Below are 20,158 nucleotides of genomic sequence, written 5' to 3'. Positions count from 1 at the left end.
GTGCCTCATTGTAAAGTTCCTCTGCCCTTGTCCTGGCATTCCTCACTGGGGTCAGTAGCCATGAGAGGCTGGGGTAACCAGAGTCACCTGCAAATATGTGAGGGATACCTGTTAGCCACACACTCACCCTTAGGGCCAAACCCACACCCATATACTTACATCAACTGGGTGGGGACCATGGGCTCACCTATTAGCCACACCCTGTGCCTCTGGAGTTGAAACATCACATATGGAATGCTGCTATTTCTCAAGGTAAAGGCACAGAGCCAGGATACTTGGCATTGACATGGGATATGTACTGGTCCGCCAAACACACCATCTGCACATTCAGAGAGTGAAAGCTTTTCCTTTTTTTTAACACTTGTTGAGTTCTCCCGGGCGGGGGGACAAATGAAATATGTGTACCATCAATGGCACCAATGATGTTGGGGATGTGTCCCAGAGCATAAACGTCAGCCTTCACTATGGCCAAATTCTCCACCTGGGGCAATACAATGTAGCGGTGCATGTGTTTCAGCAGGGCAGACAACACTATTGTCAGCACGTTTGAGAACACTGGCTGAGACATCGCTGATGCCATGGCCACTGTCGCTTGAAAGGAACCACTTGCCAGGAAATGGAGCACTGACAGGAGCTGCACTACAGGGGGGGTACCTGTGGGGTGGCGGTTAGCTGAAATCAGGTCTGACTCCAATTGGGCACACAGTTCTTGGATTGTGGCCCTATCAAGTCTGTAGGTGAGAATAATGTGCCTGTCCTCCATTGTCACCAGGTCCATCAGGGGTCTGAACACGGGGGGATGTCTCCATCTCCTATTCATCCTCAGCGGATGAAGTCTAGGGTGAAAAACGGTGTGCAGAGGGTCATATTCACACATATGTTAAAATGAATATGCATTTCTTCCTTTACATAAACTTTATGTGAACTCGAGAGTCAGTTGATGTGCCAATGGCTGCTGTGACGCAGTTAGGTGCCATGGCCTGTACCCACCTGAAATGGCGGCTGCCTGACCTGTTAGGAGAGATGTGGAAATGAAGTAATTCCACTGGCGTTGCGCGCCATTGAGGTTGGCGGTTGGCGGTCGATGACCGCTGCGCAACATCGCATTGGTTATCATTGGGCCCTACGGGTTCCAGGAGCCAATGGCGATGTACGCAGCCGGTGACGGTACGCACCGTTGTGGATGTGACTGCCATGTCCTATCTGTTCACTCACTTGCTACCTGACCTTCAATAGGAGGGGACCTACACTGCATGTGCTGCTGTGAGCTGTGTTTGGAAGCGACACTGGCTTGAGTATCTGGGGAAAGGGCCCGCCTTCACTTCAGAGGAGTCTGAGAGACTGGTGGATGAGGTCCTACCCCAGTACACTTTACTATATGGTCCTCCACACAAACAGGTGAGTACACTGTGAGCATGATGCGTGGGCCATGAATGTATGGATTGCTGTGCGTATAAGCCCCGTGTGGAGGAGGGGGTCTGAGGGGTCCTGGGCAGAGTGCTGGCGGTGGCCTATCCGGAGTTGGATGGGCGCTTAAAGGCATCACAGCAGCCACCAAGGGGTGAATACAGAGTCTGAATCGTGACTTTGCACGTGTTAAGGTTTTACCTGGATAGGGGATGTGGGCTATGGGTGCCCCTAGACCTGGGTGAACATGGCAGGGTATGTTCAATGATGGGCAAGATCAGATGCGCTCCAACCCCAATAGTGTTAGTGGCCATCTAGTAAAGGGCAGGGTCCTGTGGGTTTCAGGTGTGCAGCAAATGGCGTTAGGCATTGTACCCCATGGGCTGGTGACTAGCATTGTAACTGGTAGTGCATGGCTTACAACATAGGGCTGATCCCTGTGTGTTGTGTTCGCCAATGGTAGTGTTGTTGCTGGCATTGACCAAGTGTATCCTGTCTCTACCCCCCCTTTTTGTTTTGTCACCCTGTCCTTGTGTGCATTAGCATCATCTGGCGGAGGAGCTGAGGCACCGGCAACAACGGGAGCATGCCACAGGTGCCTGGAGGCCAAATCCACCGACGGTGAGGGCACCAGTGGGATGGAGGGCGAGGGGAGCACCATGACGGAGACAGGAGGGGACACTACCGACAATTACTCTTCCTCCGATGCAAGCTCCCTGGCGGTGGTGGACACCTCTGTGCCCACCCCAACAACAGGTACAGACGCCACCCCCGTACAAGCAATGCCCTCCCAGCAGCCCATCAGTGTGTTTTCCATGCCCGCTCACTCAGGAAGGTGGGCATCTCCTTCGCCCCAGGCACCCCAGGCCCTGCCCCAGTCAGCCCTGCTGCCCTCAGTCAGTGAGGAGGCTATTTACCCCCCGAGATCCCTCTCTGTTGGGCAGTCAACCATACTGAATGCCATTCAAGGTCTAGCAGGGCATTTAGAACAAACAAATGCATACCTGGTGGGCATTCTTTCTGGCGTGGCGGCCCAACAGAGAGCATTCCAGGCTCTGGCCCCCGCACTGATGGAGGCCATTGTCTCTCCAACCTTCCCCCTCCAACTTCCTTTACGCAGTCCCAATCCCCTCAACCCCAGCCTATCCCAAGCACACCTACAGACCAGCAATCACCCAAATCAACACACAGAAGTGGTTCAGGCACACACAAGCACCACACTTCATCTCACAGGCACTCACACAAGCACCATCCCCATGCAGGCACACCAACATCCACTACCTCCACCTCATCGTCCACCCCCTCCCAGTAGCATCTCCACTCACACCTGCATGCACTACATCCTCATTTACCACCTCCATCACCAGCACGCCTATCACTGCACACCCCTCACTGGCAGTCACCACCCTCACATACATGCACATGTCCCCTGTGTCCTCTCCCACTGTGTCTTTGACCCCTCATCTCAAAGTACACAAACGCAAGCACACATACCCAACAGACATCCACCTCACAACAGCATCCAGGCCATGCACCTGCACCCAAACACAGCAGACTGACACCTCCTACAACCACTCCCTCTTCCTCCCCTACCAAACCTTCACCCTCTTCCCGCCCCAGTGTCCCTAACAAACATTTCCTCACCACCATTGACCTATTCCCTACAACTCCCCCCCATCCTTCACCTGGCGCCAGGGTGGCCAGAACCCAGCCCAGCACCTCAGCCACCCAGTCCACGGCCACTGTGATTTCTGCAGCTGTGAGAGGCTTCAAGGAGGCACCCGTCAGCCCAGCCAGTGTGCCAGCAACACATGCCAACCCAAGAAGGGTCCGTCACCTAGCAAGGGCAAGAAGGGGACAGCAGCCAGCAAGGGAAAGGTTGCAGAACCAGCCAGCAAGGGCAAGTCAAGGACTCCAGCTGGCAGAAGCAAGGAGGCACCACCATCTGCCAAGGGAAGGAAGGGGCACAGAACACCAGTCACGCACTTCAGCTGTCCGAGGCTGGAGGTGAAGGCTTGGAGGCTACCACCACCACTGGCAGCACCGCCACCTGCACCATGGCCAGCCCTGCCACCTGCACCACGGCCAGCAGCTCCACTGCCAGCAGCAGCAGCCCCAGTGGGCAGTCGTCCGAAGCTGCAGGTGAAGGCCTGGAGGCTACCACCACCACTGGCAACACCGCCACCTGCACCGTGGCCAGCACCGCCACCTGCCCGGCCAGCAGTAGCCCCAGTGGGCAGCAGTCCAAGGCTTCAGGTGAAGGCCTGGAGGCTACCACCACCACTCCACCACCTGCAGCGCAGCTGACATACACTGAGCAGCCATCACTGCCGGAGAGCAGTGTGTAGTGGTGACTGCATAGGCTGTAGTGCGTCCTGGCCCCTGCAACACCTGTCGGTGTGACACCCAGGTGAGAGACTATGACCTTCCCCACCCAGGATGAAGCACACTGGGCACAAGGCCCCCTCCAGAACCAGTGGAAGAAGGCATCCACTCACTGCATCCTTGCCAGGATAAAGCACACTAGGCACAATGCCCCCTCCCGAACAAGTGGAAGAAGGCATCCACTCACCCCCTCCTTGCCAGGATGAAGCACACTGGGCACAAGGCCCCCTCCAGAACCAGTGGAAGAAGCATCCACTGACCCCCTCCTTGCCAGGATGAAGCACACTGGGCACAATGCCCCCTCCAGAATCAGTGGAAGAAGGCATCCACTCACTGCATCCTTGCCAGGATGAAGCACACTGGGCACAAGGCCCCCTCCAAAACCAGAGGGCAAACCACCCACTTGAGAGACTGTGGCTTTGCACTCCCCAGCACCAAGCAGTGGGCAAACCACCCACTTGAGAGACTGTGGCTTTCCACTCTCCAGGACAAGCAGTGGGCAAACCACCCTCTTGAGAGACTGTGGCTTTGCACTCCTCAGGACCAAGCATTGGGCAAACCACCCACTTGAGAGACTGTAGCTTTGCACTCCCCAGGATCAAGCAGTGGGCAAACCACCCACTTGAGAGACTGTGGCTTTGCACTCCCCAGGACAAAGCAGTGGGCAAACCACCCACTAGAGAGACTGTGGCTTTGCACTCCCCAGGACCAAGCAGTGGGCATGGAGCCCCCTCCAGGCTAGTGGCGTTATACCATCTTCCGGCTGAGGTGCCCCCGCATTCTCCGTCCCCCTGAGGTGCCTGTGTGCTTTTGACCTGATGCCCCTGCAGTGTTCTCTCCGTATTGAGGCAGGAGTCAAGTGTGGCATTGGCCTATGTGTTTTGGCCCCATCTTTGCGTTATTCCAGAGGGTTACGGGGTGTATATGTAATGTTGTTGCATGTGTTTGTGTGTATAGCGTTGGGGGTGAGGGTTGGGGTGGGAGTGTTGCATGTGTGTGTGTCACTCTCTTTTTCCTCCCCCCTCTCCTGTGTGCTAGGTGCAGTACTCACTGCGGTCGTCTTCGCCGGCGTTCATGTTCCTGATGTATGAGAAGATACACCAGCATGGGGAAGATCTGCAGTTCAGGCTCTATGGCGTCCTGGTTCTTCCTTGAGTGTTGAGAGGTGAGTCATTTCCCTTCAGAGTAATGTTACCACCATGCTTTTGATGCCATTGGTACCACCCCGGAAAAGCTGACAGATAGGGGTGTTGTAATGCAGTGGGCGGTACATTGCCTTTCGCCTGGCGGTTGGCGGTTACCGCCGCGGTGTTTGTTGCTACCACCGTGGCAGTCGGAGTGTTAAAGTGGCTGTCTGTGTTGGTGGTTTCTGCTGTGGTCATGATTCACATTTTTTTACTGCCTGTCTGTTGGCGGTATTAATGCTGCTTTATCACCGACCGCCAGGGTTGGAATGAAGGCCAGAGTCTTTTGCACAGCAAAATCTTCAAGTGTAGGACTGACACAGTGTCATCCTTGCCGAGATGTAAAATGACAAAAGCCATTTACCGCTCCAGGAACAGTATTACAGCTTTGGACAAGTCAAAACCATCCAAGTTAACCTGGAATGAGTAATGCAACCCCTTCAGGGTTAGAGTGACACATAAAGTATGCTAAAAAGAGGAGAGCACTCTGGGTAGTTCCCAAGTTTAGGTAGAGAGCAGCTCCAATATGGAGCACCCTGCAACACCAGCGACACTCTAGGTTTGCTCACCTCAAAGGACTTTGTCCCTATCTAACTTAGGCTTAGTCTCAGCAGAGAGTCCGGGTGCTGACAGAGGAACTCTTTGATAGCCCTGGGACTTCAAAACAGGAGGCAAGCTCAGTTCAAGCCCTTGAAGATTCTACTCATGCAGGAATGCACAACAAAGTCCAGTCTTTGTATCCTTTCACAGGCAGAAGCAGCAACTGCAGGATAGCCCAACAAAGCTCAGGCACAGGCAGGGGCGGCACTTCTCAGCTCTTCAGCTCTTCTCCTTTGGCAGAGGTACCTCTTGGATCCAGAAGTGATCTTGAAGAAATCTAAAGTCTGGAGTATTGGATCCACTACTTATACCCCTTTAGGCAAACTTCAGAGGAAAGTCTCTGCTGTTTACAGGACCCTTCCTTAACCAGACCAGGCCCCAGACACACACTTGGGGGTTGGAGACTGTATTGTGTGAGGGTAGGCACAGCCCATTCAGGTGTAAGTGACCCCTCCCGGCTGGAGAAACGATGTGCAACACCACTGACGGAGGCTTGTAACATCGCAACCCACACAGCACAGTTTTTTAGATATTGTGCGGACGGATTTTCGATGCAACATCGCTGGGCGTGGAAAAATGATGGTCTCCTGCGGAGAGAAGAAACGATACACACCAACACGACCGGAGGAGGAGAAACGACACACGGTCTCACTTGTGGGTGAGAAATCAACGCTTCGCTAACCTTTTTCGATGCACACTCTCCTGTGCGTGTTGTTTTTACGTATGTTGGATTTTTGTCATATTGGTCTTGTTTTGTTTCGATAAATATTTCCTATTTTACTAAACCAGTGTTGTGTCATTTTCTAGTGTTTTCACTGAGTTACTGTGTGTGTTGCTACAAATACTTTACACCTAGACTCTGAGGTTAAGCCTGTCTGCTTGTGCCAAGCTACCAAGGGGGCAAGCGGGGGTTAGCTGATGGTGATTCTCCTTTAATCTGACTAGCGCGAGGGTTCTTACTTGGACAGGGGTAACCAAATACAACATTTCTAAAATATATATATATAGTAACTAAACAAATAAATACATGAGGTCTTTTTATACATTGTGGGTCATTTTCCTTCATCATGGATTTACTCTTCTGGGTGATAGTCTGTTTCGAATCACAATATTGTAAGTTAACTTTCAAGAAAGCAGAGACTAAACATTGTCACACACTAAACATGATGTCAAAACATTAGAACATCAAGCTCATTAAGAGAATGATTGTGTGAAATTAGGAATTCCTAGCTCTTACAGCTAGGACAGCCCTGGCAGACAGCAGTGATACTTAGGCCTGTATTTATACTTGATTTGTGCTGAATTAGCTTAATTTCTTTTTAGGCTAATTCAGAACAAACCTAATTCCATATTTATACTTTGCCGCTAGACATGTCTAGCGCCAAATTAATGAAGTTACCGTTGTTTTCTGGTGGGGAAGACCTACCTTGTGCCATTATTTAATGCCTGGGTCTGGGCAGGTGTAAGGGGACCTGTAGGCAGATTTCCATGGTTGGAGACCATGGAAATTGACCACAGGTGCCCTTCCCTGTCCCCAGGGACACCCCCACCCACCTCTACCCACACCAGTAAGTCACCTAAGGATGGGTGACCCATCCAAGGTAAGTCCGGGTGAGTATTTTCTTTTTGCCAAACACCGCTAGGGACCCTGACTTGGGACCCCTGCATGGCGCTAGATCCAATGGCCATGCCCAGGGGACATTTGTCCCCTGGGCATGGCCATTGGGGTGCTAAGTGTGGCTCCTGTCTTTACTAAGACAGGAGCCATGTCCATGGGGCTTGTGCACCAGCAAATGGCGCTACACTGCCTAGAGGATTTTTTTTTGCCTCTAAACAGTGTAGCGTCATAATTAGGTACACAACCCCGGTTCCCCCTACACCTCCGCTGCCATGTTAGCATCCTTTACAAGGATGCTAACAGGGATTTGGCGCCATTCCATAAATATGGTGCCCGGCCAGTGTCACTGAATGGCGCTAGCCGGCGCTAAACTTTTTGACGCAAACCTGTGCTAACGCAGGTTTGCATCAAAAAGTATAAATCTGCCCCTTAATTTCTCATGTCTTTTCTATTTTCAGCTGCCCAGCTGACTGCATGGAATGTGGTAGATGAGATTGAAATGTGGACTCCAAGTCCAGGGCTCTGCTATTCTTCTCTTAGTGCACAATTCCTGACTGTGGCGGTGAAGTGCAAAATTCCAGACTGTGGAAGCATGAGGAATTATTTTGACCAAGAGCTGAATAAAAAATCTTAAAAAATTCATTACTAACCTTAAGCAATGTAATGATAAAATGTTATTAAACTTGACTGAAAGTAAGTCCTGAAACAATGTAGTTAGGCACATAGCACACTATGGGGGTTATTACAATTTTGGAGGAGGTGTTAATCCGTCCCAAAAGTGACGGTAAAGTGACGGATATACCACCAGCCGTATTACGAGTTCCATAGGATATAATGGACTCGTAATACGGCTGGTGGTATATCCGTCACTTTACTGTTACTTTTGGGACGGATTAACACCACCTCCAAAGTTGTAATAACCCCCTATATTCTCAAAAATGATGCAGTTGTTTTCGGATTCAGGTAAGTTCCACTGGAAAAGCAGATTCTAAGCTCAGCCCCAACCTTTTCTGCTTTCAGCTGTGCCTTCCAGTTAACCATTGTCTCTCGCACCTTTATAGTGAGTGTCCATTGTGGGAAAACACATCCATAACGAAAAGAAGAAATCAAAATCACACTCTTGATAAAAACAAAGGACAACCAGGAAATAATAATCGTACTAATACCTTCCACTGCATGCCACCATGATAGATGTTACTGAAATCTTGTTGGCCTCTCACAACCCCACTATGACTACCTGAATGGAATTTACCCTGGTCATTCAATTACACACATGTTCTGCCCTTTGGCTGGCACTGGTATACACACAGCTGGTTTTCACTGAATAGTCATGTGATGAATTAGGGCTTCCTTCCAAATTATGTAACCTGAATCCCTAGTACATAAAAAAAGATAGGCCTTTTCTCAAGTTGGTTTGAGAAAGAATGCTTTATTGGCAAACAAATGTGTGTGTACATGTACTGGTCATCTCAGATCTAGCTTGGCCTGAGCTAAGCCTGGCTTTGTTCCTGCTAATGCAACTTCAAACTTCAGTACAGCAGAAAATATAAACCTTTCCTCTACTTGGGCTCCAACAAGACACCTTATTGAAAGAGTCAATTGTGGTGATGGTCTGATGATGGGTGTGAGAAAGTGAATTATTCGTTTGAGTGAATGGTATTCACCATAAGTTATACAGTCAATAACGTGTTATGTTCAGTCAAACTTAGGCCCAGTCAAAAGCTTCAGGGTTAAACCTGAGTTCAACCCCTGGTAGCTGCAGCACAGAGCAGGTAGGTTTAACTCAAAGAAAAAAAACATTTAGAAGTATCATAGACATCACATAGTAAAATCACACTTCAATTAATAAAAATAGAGAAAGTGTTAATAAGCAAAATTACATCAAAGCAACAGAAATCAAATAAGGAGAATCGGAGATGTGCAATTTTTAAGAATGAACTGAAAAAGAACCAAGATAAAAGTAAAGTGCCAGTCACAGTCAATGATTGCAGTAAGACTAGACCAATGTGCAATATCTGGGCAACTACAATGGAGCCCAGGTCAGAAACACCAAGTGGACTGCTCGTGGCGAAATTTTGTAGGTCAAAAAGGTTGACAATGTTTTTAAATTTTACTGCTCAGGGGAAGGCTTCAAAACTTTCTAAACTTTCTTCTGGTGCCCAACCAACCAAAAGAGTACACTTCTAATGCACCTAGGACCCCAGGGAAGACATTTAGCAACCCAGAGGGTGTCAGGCAAAGGCTAACAACAGGATTCGGTCCAGGTGCTGTTGCTGCAACTCAGCTGTGCACTTAGAGAAAAAAACCTTCTTGCAGCTTGTTGTCTGCCTTAGGCAAAAAGAGTTCAAGCAATTGACCCTTGGAGTGAAATTTTTTGTCTTGGGTACAATGGGCAGCAGGTTCAATCCTTCAATGCTCCTCTCAGGGCACGGACAACATAACTACTTCATCTGCAGACGAAGAAAGTGGTCTGATATGGTGCTTTAGGGTGTCACATTTATGCCTAGCAGTAGCTACTAGTTAGAGGTTGATTCCGGAACACTCCATAACTAATCATATAAAAGTTACCAGAGGCCCCCTACCCACTTTTTCAGTAGTTCCTGATTGATTTACTGCAAACAGGCCCATAATGCCAAGTGCCAAGGCATTTTCAATATGGCAAAAGTCTTTGGCCACACTAAACTTGGTCTCCTATGAATGGGAGTGTGTGAAGGAGTGTCTTAGGGAATCACTAGTGGCATCCCTCATCTAATAACAACATCCAATTTGAAGCAGGCCCTGTAGCCATAACAAATCAAGAGACAGACGTCTGGTAAGCAAACCCAGAGCCCTTGACCAATCAAACAGCGGATATGCTAGAATTGCCATGGCACCCAGTTTACTTCCTTTTAAGTCTGCCATACAGGTGGCTCAACATACTTGTCAGGCAGGATCTGGCATTGTGGTGTCAACAGGCTAGCAGCCCCCCACCCTTGTGCTGAGCTCAATGCAGTCATCCCTGTTCATTATGGTAAATCTATCAAGCACCTATTGTGTAACTCCTGGGAGTGATTTCACACTTCATTCATACCATATTCAGTCTAATTACAGGCCTGGATAAACTGAAACTGGAGAGTTGATGCAAATTAGCCTCCAGGAAATCCAGGCAGGGGAAATGTCACTTTTTAAAGGTTTCATTTACTTAATATTTAGTAACAACCTAACTTCACAATTAAATTGAATTTGATTAACTATTAAGTAAAGTTGTTTAATTTGTTCTACCTGGTCCCATCCCTGGAATACAGTATGAGTATGTTAATATGTACTCTTATTTTCTACACAGGACAGCTCTACCTGTCACAGTCCAAATAGCTTTAGGCCCTCGTCACAGTAGGGACAAAGAAGTATTAATTTTCTACACTGCTTGTGAGGAAACAGGGCTGATTGCAGAGGCCCCCTAACTTTTTGCTCCCATTTTCCACTTTTTGCTTGTGTTTTCCTGACTCTGATGGTGCCTTGGGTACTGCTAACCAGTCCCAGGGCCTGTGCTCTGTGTAAAATCAATATGCAAATTAGGCTAATTATAATTGGCTAAGTCAACCTACTTATAAGTCCCTAGTATATGGTAGGGCATGTAGGTTTAGGGACCACAGCATAGGTGGTGCACTGCTGAGGTGCCCAGTGTCATTTTAAAGGCAGGCCTGCCTTGCTGGCTGCTTTTAAATTAAAGTTATATGCAAATTCGACTTTGGAATTAAAAGTAGATCCAAAGTCTTAAACTACCTTATTTTTACATATAGGTCACCCCTAAAGTGTGCCCAATGTGCCCCTAGGGCTGGGTGCCACGTAACTATAAGCAGGGACCTTATAAAATAGTTTTATAAGCCCTGTTGAGGTAAAAACAGCCAAATTCGTTTTTCCCTCATTGTAGTGAATGGCCTTCATAGGCTAGAATGGGGAGACTTTATTTTAATTTTAAAAGTCCCCTTAAGTAATGGATACCAAGAGTTCGGTATCAAATTAATTGTTATAATAAATCCCACAACTTCCAGTTGTTGGATTTAATATAACTTGTTCAGGTAAAGAGTTTTAAACTTTACCTGAAAAGTTTCCAATTTCAGCCCTGCATTGTTTTTGCTGTTGTGCCCTGATTGGCCAGCCTCTGGCAGCCTGGCCAGGCAGCCTTGATGAGGTGTGAAGTGGCCTGGCTTCACAAAAAGAGATGTGCCTGTGGGAGGGAATTTCCCCTCAGCAGATGGTGAGGCAGGAAGGGGGAGGGCTGCCAAACTGGTCTTCAAAGGCAGAGACATTTGAAGCAACCCAGCAACACCCCCACATCCTGCAACCCCAGACAACTAGGTGCCCCCTTGAGTAGATTAGGAGAGGGCAGGAGAGGGGTGCATTTATGATTTTTACCCACACCAGTGGATGGGCTCAGCCAGATGTAACTCCAAAAGTCAGATTCAGCCATGATGGATTTTTGATAAATGTTGCCTCCTGGGATTGATTTTTGCCACACTTCCCAGGAAGTGGTCATCACAGGGGGAAGGACCCTGCACCTGATTGGAGAATCAGGACCCCCCTGTTTTTCACCCAGGAGCAAGGATAAAACTGGCAGACCTGCACCCACACCTCAGTTCCCTACTACATCCCTACCAGGAAGAACTACAGAAGAAGAAGGACTGCCCTGCTGGACCCCTGGCCTGCACCTGGAACCTGCACTCTGAAGGACTGCACCAGCTGCACACTTGGGCTTCACAACAAGAAGGACTTTGCTTGGCTTCAACTGGTTCAAGGAGGGACTCCCTGTTTGCTACAGAGTCCCCTGCACCAACTCCTGAAGAAATCAACCAGCTGGCCACTGCACAGTGGCCAAAAAGGAGTTTGTGCCAGGTGCATTCTGGGACTTGTAGTCCTCACCCCCAAGGATCAATTCAGAGCTTCTGGACCTTTGGGGTGAGCTGTGGACCCCATAAGAAGCTTAAAAGAACATCTGGGAGAAGCCCCAGAAGTTTGGAAAAGTTTGGAGTACTTTTTAAAAAAAATCTCCATAGAGGGACCGACCTGCCACGGCAACTCTAGCTGGTTTGTCTCAACCGCGACCCGGCCTGATTTGCAGGTTCGTCCCGGTGAAGAAAATCTCCAAAAAAGAGACTAAGGGGGTCATTCCGACCCTGGCTGTAAAATCCGCCAGGGCCGGGGACCGCGGATGCACCGCCAACAGGCTGGCGGTGCATCCCTGGGCATTCTGACCGCGGCGGTACAGCCGCGGTCAGAAACGGGAAACCGGCGGTGTACCGCCGGTTTCCCGCTGCCCTGGGGAATCCTCCACGGCGGCGCAGCTTTGGCCGCCAGGAACAGGATGGCGGTAAGGGGTATCGTGGGGCCCCTGGGGGCCCCTGCAGTGCCCATGCCAGGGCCCTGACTTGTAAGTCTGGCCCATACAATCTTATACTGGTTCAAGACTCACTCCTCACTCATGCACACTCAATTCTTAGTACATCTGAGAGATAAGCCTTCTCCCCATGTCTTTATATGCAGAGTGGTTTTTGGGCACACAAGAGGACTGCAGCAGGAAAACAGCTCTGACATGACATACCAACTTGTGTCTCACTTCTTCCAACATGTTTCAAGGACCATTCTGCACTGATCCCTTGCCATGTGTGTTTGCAATTTGTTCACATCAAAATCTACCGCAGCTTCTTGCCTTTCCTTGACCAGATGTAAAAAGGCTTAAAAACTTTCATTAATTTGGGTATAGCTTGAAAAGAGTCCCGGAGAAGAGCTGTACATAGCCCATGACTATTTTCGTTCCCAGCTGAAACTGTGCACAGCTTGAATCAATTTTCCAGGGCAACCACTGGCCTTTACTTGCCCTGCTGTTAATGTGAGAATAGAAATCCAGTTTTTCTTCTAATAATGTTTAAATAGACTATCGGGCAACATCTTCACAAGGACCATGTCTCTTTCCTTGGCTGACTATAAATTTATGAAACAAATCTCTTTTCTTTCCCTTGACAGTTTGTCGACACTACGTTGCCTCTGCACCAAAAATTTAATGGAGGATAATTACTATCCACATACGCAATTCTACCAGTCCAAACAGAGCCAAGCCCATATCTTTGCACATGTGCACATAAGTATCTTAAAAACAAATGAACCCCCACTCAACCCTAAGTGAATTTAATCAACACATCACTTGTAGCCAAAAAACATCACTTGTCGCCAAAAAAGAACACCTGAAATGGCAAAAAAAGTACCTCCCGTTTGATTTTATTTGATTCTGTGTGCTTCTGGTGAACTTTTGGATATCTTTTTGTATATGAAGTAACTGGTAACGCCCCAGGGTGATCCGGAGGATGGAATGATGGCAGTGGTTTACTTTTGTAGTTTTTAAATAATTGTAAGATTTAACAAAATGAAATATTCGCTTTGCCTGATCCACATTAATCTGTAATGCCCAGTTAGTGAAATAAATAAGCATCTGCACAGGTGAATAATGCGCTTCATTTCAGTATATATAGATAAGTGAACGGACAACGAATGAATGTGTAAATATTGCTGGCGAGGTAGTTGGGAAAATGCGGTATATTTTGTTTGCATTAACTTTTCATTCCATTGCGTATTTTGAAAGCCATATTTCCAATTCGCCAGCCTTGTTTGTTTTCACTTGCGCCCAGTGTCTGAAAATATAATGTGTAGATACGTCATTTCCTATAATGTTTTCAGACTGCTGGCGGAATGTAGTGATAGTGATGCTTCTTGTAAACAAAAGGAGATAGAAGATCCGTGTGCTAATAATGAATGAACACTATTGTAATGACTAAACGGATGAATGGGATAAACCTACTTTTTTACAAATCCCAGTAGAATCTTATAAATCCAGAGCAATTAAATGTGTTCATCAAGATAAGAGACTGAACAATCTATAAAATTAATCACCTGCCAGCAAAACGCTACAATGCATGGGTATCATTACACTTCCACTCTCAAATTTCAATAAATGTAAAAATGACCCACTGGAGTGTTCTCTGAAACTTTACATGAAGGTTAATTTTGTAGAGGCTCACTCTCCTGAATGCTTAATGTTTTAGCAAAGTAATAGTGCTAAAATGCTAGAAAACAAATTAAATAACTTTCTGGATAGGCAAAACCAATTCAGACAACAAAATAAAGAAATTCATTTCAGAAAGAAAATTGCCATCTGAAAGCAATGCTTTAATTCTGGAGCTTTTGTCTGGAACGACTTTTAATGAAAGGAACACCACAATTAAATCTAATTTGAGGATGCAAGAAAAACTGCTACAAATCATGTTCAGTGTAGCAATACTTTCGAAGCATAATCGTAAAGCAAACGTCTCTGGACAATTATGTACAGCGTAGAGGAGATGTGTGTCAATCCTTTCCTTTCCATTTTTTTTTTGCAGCTCCTTTATGACAGACAATAAAAATAAAATTCCTGAGACATGAAAGAAAACTGAAATATAATTGAACGTACTGCCAATATCCGGTCTTAACTTGTTGTCGTAGTTTTTCAGAAGCGAGTTCAGGATCTGAGTGGCATCTGTCTCATGTGTGGCTTTTGGTGCCAGAACCCAGGTTTTATTGACACTGACATAATCGTCGTCATATTCTTCCGTGCTTTCTGTGCTGGAAAAAGAGATGGGAAACATTAAGGAATATCCAGTTGTATTTTATATGCATACAATTCCCTCTAAATCTGAATATTTACTGTAATAGTTTTTTGACAATATTGAGATCTGTCACTCTAGAGAAAGAACACAAGTACGTTCCTGGTCTGGACCTAGGGAACGTGCAACTTAATAGAGGAATGAAATTGTACAGGAAGCATAATAATAGCTTAGCAGAGTCGGCATCCCCAAACATTTGCTTTTGACCCCTGCGTGCATCTTCGGATGTAAAACCTAAGGGCAATAAATGTTCTGTCTAGCACTAATGAGGAGCTCTATATTACCGGTTTTTAGTGCGAGCTAATATTTCCCCTCATTTTTTGCGGCGGTTACACTTGTGTTGAGAAAGCAGCATTCAATGTTTGTAAATTACCTGACAGTACTGAGCAACAGGTGGCATAAACCCAATATCCGTTTCTTCAGCAAAATCCTAAAACGGGAGGTGATCACACAACTTTAAGAGTGTGGTAAACTCGAATTGTCACGTACACGATCATGTATCCAGATTAGCAGTCTGCAGAGAACACAACTGTCACACCGAACATAAGACATGAGCTTCAATAAAGGTTCCCTTGTACACTTGCCAGTATCCTATGATAGAATTAACTAAGAAATAATGCTGCAAAGGCTCAAACATTGGGCAGGTATCTCTGAACCAACTATGGGTACAGTCCTTTCTCTCTAAACGCATTAAAATAAAGAGAACTGCATTTCTGAAATCTTCCACATGCTCAGTGTTCTATATCATTCCACAAAGTCCACCCCTTTTTCTTCTCTCATTCAAATTTTTCATACAGCCCCTGGCAGAGTTTTTCGAAGAGTACTGCATGAACTTCAAAATGTACACCGATGATACACAAATTCACTTCCACTCGCAAACCTGTGTTTATGGCCGTCATTCAGCTGAGCACAGCAAGTCACCTTGCTGCGCTGTGTGACAGGAGAAGGGCTGGAATGCACTGTATTTGAAAGACAATGCACCATTCCTGCCTTTATCCCTGCACTGCCTGCGTTTGGCTGTCTAGAGTCAATGCAGGCACACTGGCACCATGGTGAAAGAGTGCCTGCGTTGTGAGAAGGGCTGTTTTTTTGCAGGAAGGGACAACTTCCAGCACAAAAACAATCCCCTGAGGCATCTCCTCTGTTCATATGTGCTGCAGAATGCAGCACACATTGAAAGATTAAAAACTATGAGAAATAAAGGTATTTCTCCTCGTTATGTCTCATCTGGGAAGGCACAGCATTTTGGAGCAATCCTAGGTCTACCACTTCTGGTAAATCAGGGAATGCATCAAAATCCATTGATGTGGCATGGGAACACAGGAAATGCTTCCCTGGGCAGAGTAACGCAATGCAGCGATTTGACCAGCATTGCTTTACTCAAGGTGTTCTTATGGGGCTCCATAAATCCCATTTTGGGCTCGCGTTATGCACCACCTTACGTGGTACAAGATCAAAGCAACCCCACTTATAAATATGCCCCTCAGTGTCTTTTGATGAGCCCACAGGCCTTTGTATGCCTCAACCACCTCACCAGACCAGAAGGGAATAACTTGAGAGTCCTTTTCGAGGCCAATCTAATCTTTGTTCCAGAACTCAATGTAGTAGTTAAAATTAGGAGCATGCAGCTTCCTCTTCTTTGGGGAATCTTCCCTCTCCTCCACATAGACCCACTAATTAAGTAAATGAGATCCTTCATCCCAACATAACTTACCTACTGCAGCACTGTTTACTCTGTACTCTTAAAGAAGCTCGATACTGGGTTATACAGAATTCAGAACCAGGCTTCAAAATCAGGTAGCCAGATCATGCCTTTCTCTCCATAATCACTGCAGACCCACCATTACAGTACTAATCTTGTTTTCAGAGGATCCATCACTGCATTTAAAGTCTTCTGTAATGTTGACAAGGCCTACTGTGAGAAATGTGCTAATTGACCCCAAAAACTGACACCACACTATGGGCCAGATGTAGGTATCCTTTTGCGCCTCGCAAACGGCGAAAAACGGCGTTTGCGAGGCGCAAAAGGCCTCACGCGATGCATGCAAAATGTGTTTCTGACTCACAAATAGGAAGGGGTGTTCCCTTCCTATTTGCGATTCGCACCGCGATGTAGAGTTGATTTGTGACCGCGAAACCACTTGAAGTGGATGGTAACTCATTCGCAAACGGGAAGGGGTCCCCATGGGACCCCTTCCCCTTTGTGAATGCTCACAAAATTATTTTTTCAGAGCAGGCAGTGGTCAAAAGGTTTTGGTATTTTTTCTATTTGCAGCTCGTTTTCCTTTAAGGAAAACGGGCTGCAAAGAGAAAAAAAAAACGGCTTTATTGAAAAGCAGTCACGGATATGGTGGTCTGCTGTATCCAGCAGGCCACCATCCCCGTGAGTGCATAGACTCGCTATGGGGTCGCAAACTGCGACCCACCTCATAAATATTTATGAGGTGGGTCTTTGCGACCCCATAGCGAGTCGCAGAAGGTGTCTGAGACACATTTCTGCATCGCGAATTGAGAGTTGCAATTTGGGAGTCGCTATGACTCGCAAATTGCAAGTCGCAATTTGTGACTTACCTACATCTGGCCCCAAGCTCCTACCAGAGCTCAAGGCACTAATAAATGATTCTTCAAAACAACGAAAAAGAAAAATACAGACTGTTGGGATGAAAAAGCATAGTAATGGGTGTGCACCCCTACTATGTGTGCCCGAGCTGCATGGTTATGTTTGTCTCTGGGCTAATTCTGGTCAGGATGGAACATGAATCATGAATGTGCACAGTGACCTAAGCCTATTTTCATGGTGATGCTGCTTTGTTAGTCTGGAAGGGGTGCACCAAGCACTACACTAAGAATGGTACACTAAGCTGGAGTTTATCCAGGAAGAGGCAGAGATTCTGATTAGTGAGGTGACAAGAAACAATATCTGTTTGTCACCTCAAAGCTCCAACTGGCAAAGAAGGCTTATGGTGAGTAGCACCAGCACTGAGGTAGTACCAGCATAAAGGGCTGTGATGAAGTATGTGAATAGGTGATATGAATACAAGCATAGAACTAAGAAGTCAGAATCTAGGAGCTGCAAAGGTTATCAGTCGAGGTCCAGATATCCAGCAACTTTTGATACCCAGTGGGGAGCATGTGGCAGTAGTGATTGGCCTCGAGATGGTTGGCGGAAATGATGACACCTACACTGTAAACCTTGAGGACATGCTTGTAAGTAATTCATGTCTTTATATCTTTTCAAATGGTGGGGCAAGCAATACTTTTTTTGTGTTTTGTATAGATATACTGCTTGTATAATACTGAAGAAATAATTGGTATGTCCATCATCCATCTGCACAGGAAGTGATATCACTCGATTTCCCCTCACCCATCTACACAGGAAGTGTCATCACTGGATTTCCTATCATCCATCTTCCTCTAAAGTGACATCACATCCCCCCTCCCTGGAATTAAATAATGGCAGCTCAGCCCAGTTCTGCTCTGTGGGGGTGCACCTGGAATGCGGAAGGTGTGCCAAAGAAAAGCCTGCCTGCACCTGTCCATGCCTGGACCAAGCCTTTGCAAGGAACCGTGGGCCTCTCACAGGTACCCCACTGTGACTCTCCATGCCTTCAACCCTGACTGCAGCTCTTCATGCTGTTGCCTCAAAACATCTCACAATCACTCATCTACTAAAAAAGTAGAGAGAGCTTTGCACCCCAAATATATACCTCCTTAAGGCAGGAATTAAGTAAGACATTTTCTCAAAATATTTCTATTTTTGCATTGGTGCTGTACAGCACAAAGAGAAAGTTAGGAAAGTTTTAAACTATGTCTAAGCATAATTATTTGCTGGAAGAGTATCCTTCTACTACAACAGCATCACTGACCAGGACTAGAGCTTCGCTCTCAACACCCACCAACCTGACCACAAATAATAGCCTCCCCAAAGCCATCAAGAAGTTCAACAATTAGTTCACCTGCTGAACTAATTCCCTGGTCCCCATCAAATACAGGAATACAACAAGATCTAGACCCCAGGCCAGCTGGTACACAGAGAAAAGCCAACTGATGATACACTACTACAACTGAGGAACAAATGGAGAATGAGCCAGAACAATGCAGACATGAGCACATTCAAATCTGTTCTTGAGATACTACCACCAAATGATCTGAACCACCAAACTTGGCACTCTGGTGGACAAAGTGATGCCAGCACCTACAGAAGCTACCTTAAAATACACATAAACCTAAAACCTACGTTTTCCCTAATTGTGGTTGCTACTACCTTTACGGAAATTAACCAGTAGCAATTAAAATATCTCTGCCCTCTATATCTCTTGCATCTGGGTCTTATTTTGGTGTGCTATGCGTAATAAAACATTTATTAAAAAAAAAATATAGGAAGATACTGAAGATTAAATTTCTTTTGATAGGTGACTTCAGATGTTGTACACCCCCAAACACTGCCTTTCTGAGAAGCCTTACGCTGTTGCTCTTGCTATCCTGAGTGTAAGGAGTTGAATTGCTCCAATGTTCAAACGTATATTATGAATGACACCACAACACCATATAAACAAAACCTGAAACAACCTGATTTTGGCCCTGCGGCCCCTGTCTGCATTGTGTGCCATAAAATAGCTAACTGCAACTTGCATCATAATTGATACTTTCTCTGTCCTATGAGTGGATTATAGCTTTTCCTGTAGATAAAGACGTTTTGGGTAATTTAAATATGATTAATTGTTTTGTACCTCTGCCCAGTGAGCCAATTATAGAAAGCATGCATATTTTATGGCTATTCACTGTATGTTTTTGCCCTCTCATATACCTGCTCATAGCTCAATGTTTTCTGTAAACTAACTTCACTTGAAAGCATATTATTCTTTAAAATAAAGAATGTTAAACTATTTTAAATAAACCCTTCTGTCGTTTAAAAGAACTACTTCTTCTTTATATTATTTTAGCTTTTGAAAATCATTTCAACTCGGAAATGACAAAATTAGTTAACCATTGATGAACAGGTTGGAGATAGAATGGTAAATGTATACTTCCTTTGCTATGCTGTTATTATGTGGGGAGAGGAGGATTTTATTAGCATGGTCAGTTTCAGTTAAAGTGGTAAGAGGGTTTTTGACAGTGGGATATTTACCAGGGCTTATGGTTTTGGAGCAAGTTCATAAATCGTATGATGCACATGGTTTGAATTGTCCAATCTTTTATGGTTTTTACTACTTTGGTTACTTTTTGGTTCAATTTGGAAATTTAACTTTAAGAAGGTTAAAGGAATAGTTTGACATAGTATTGCAAGTTTTGTT

The 20,158-nt window shown here is 46.1% G+C and overlaps 1 protein-coding gene across 2 annotated transcripts in view; it reads right to left on the bottom strand.

Moving 5' to 3' along the window:
• Nucleotides 1–20,158, bottom strand: part of LOC138265768 (gamma-aminobutyric acid receptor subunit gamma-4) — a 1,864,369-nt gene that overhangs the window by 1,462,833 nt on the left and 381,378 nt on the right. For both annotated transcript variants that reach the window (XM_069213790.1, XM_069213798.1), the window contains exon 2: nt 14,672–14,823. In XM_069213790.1, coding sequence (XP_069069891.1) covers nt 14,672–14,823 — 152 coding nt within the window. The remainder of the gene's footprint in view (nt 1–14,671; nt 14,824–20,158) is intronic.

Source organism: Pleurodeles waltl, chromosome 2_1, assembly GCF_031143425.1.
Source record: "Pleurodeles waltl isolate 20211129_DDA chromosome 2_1, aPleWal1.hap1.20221129, whole genome shotgun sequence".
NCBI lineage: Eukaryota > Metazoa > Chordata > Amphibia > Caudata > Salamandridae > Pleurodeles > Pleurodeles waltl.
The sequence above is the reverse complement of the archived record's forward strand: the minus strand, read 5'-3'. Positions and strand labels throughout refer to the sequence as shown.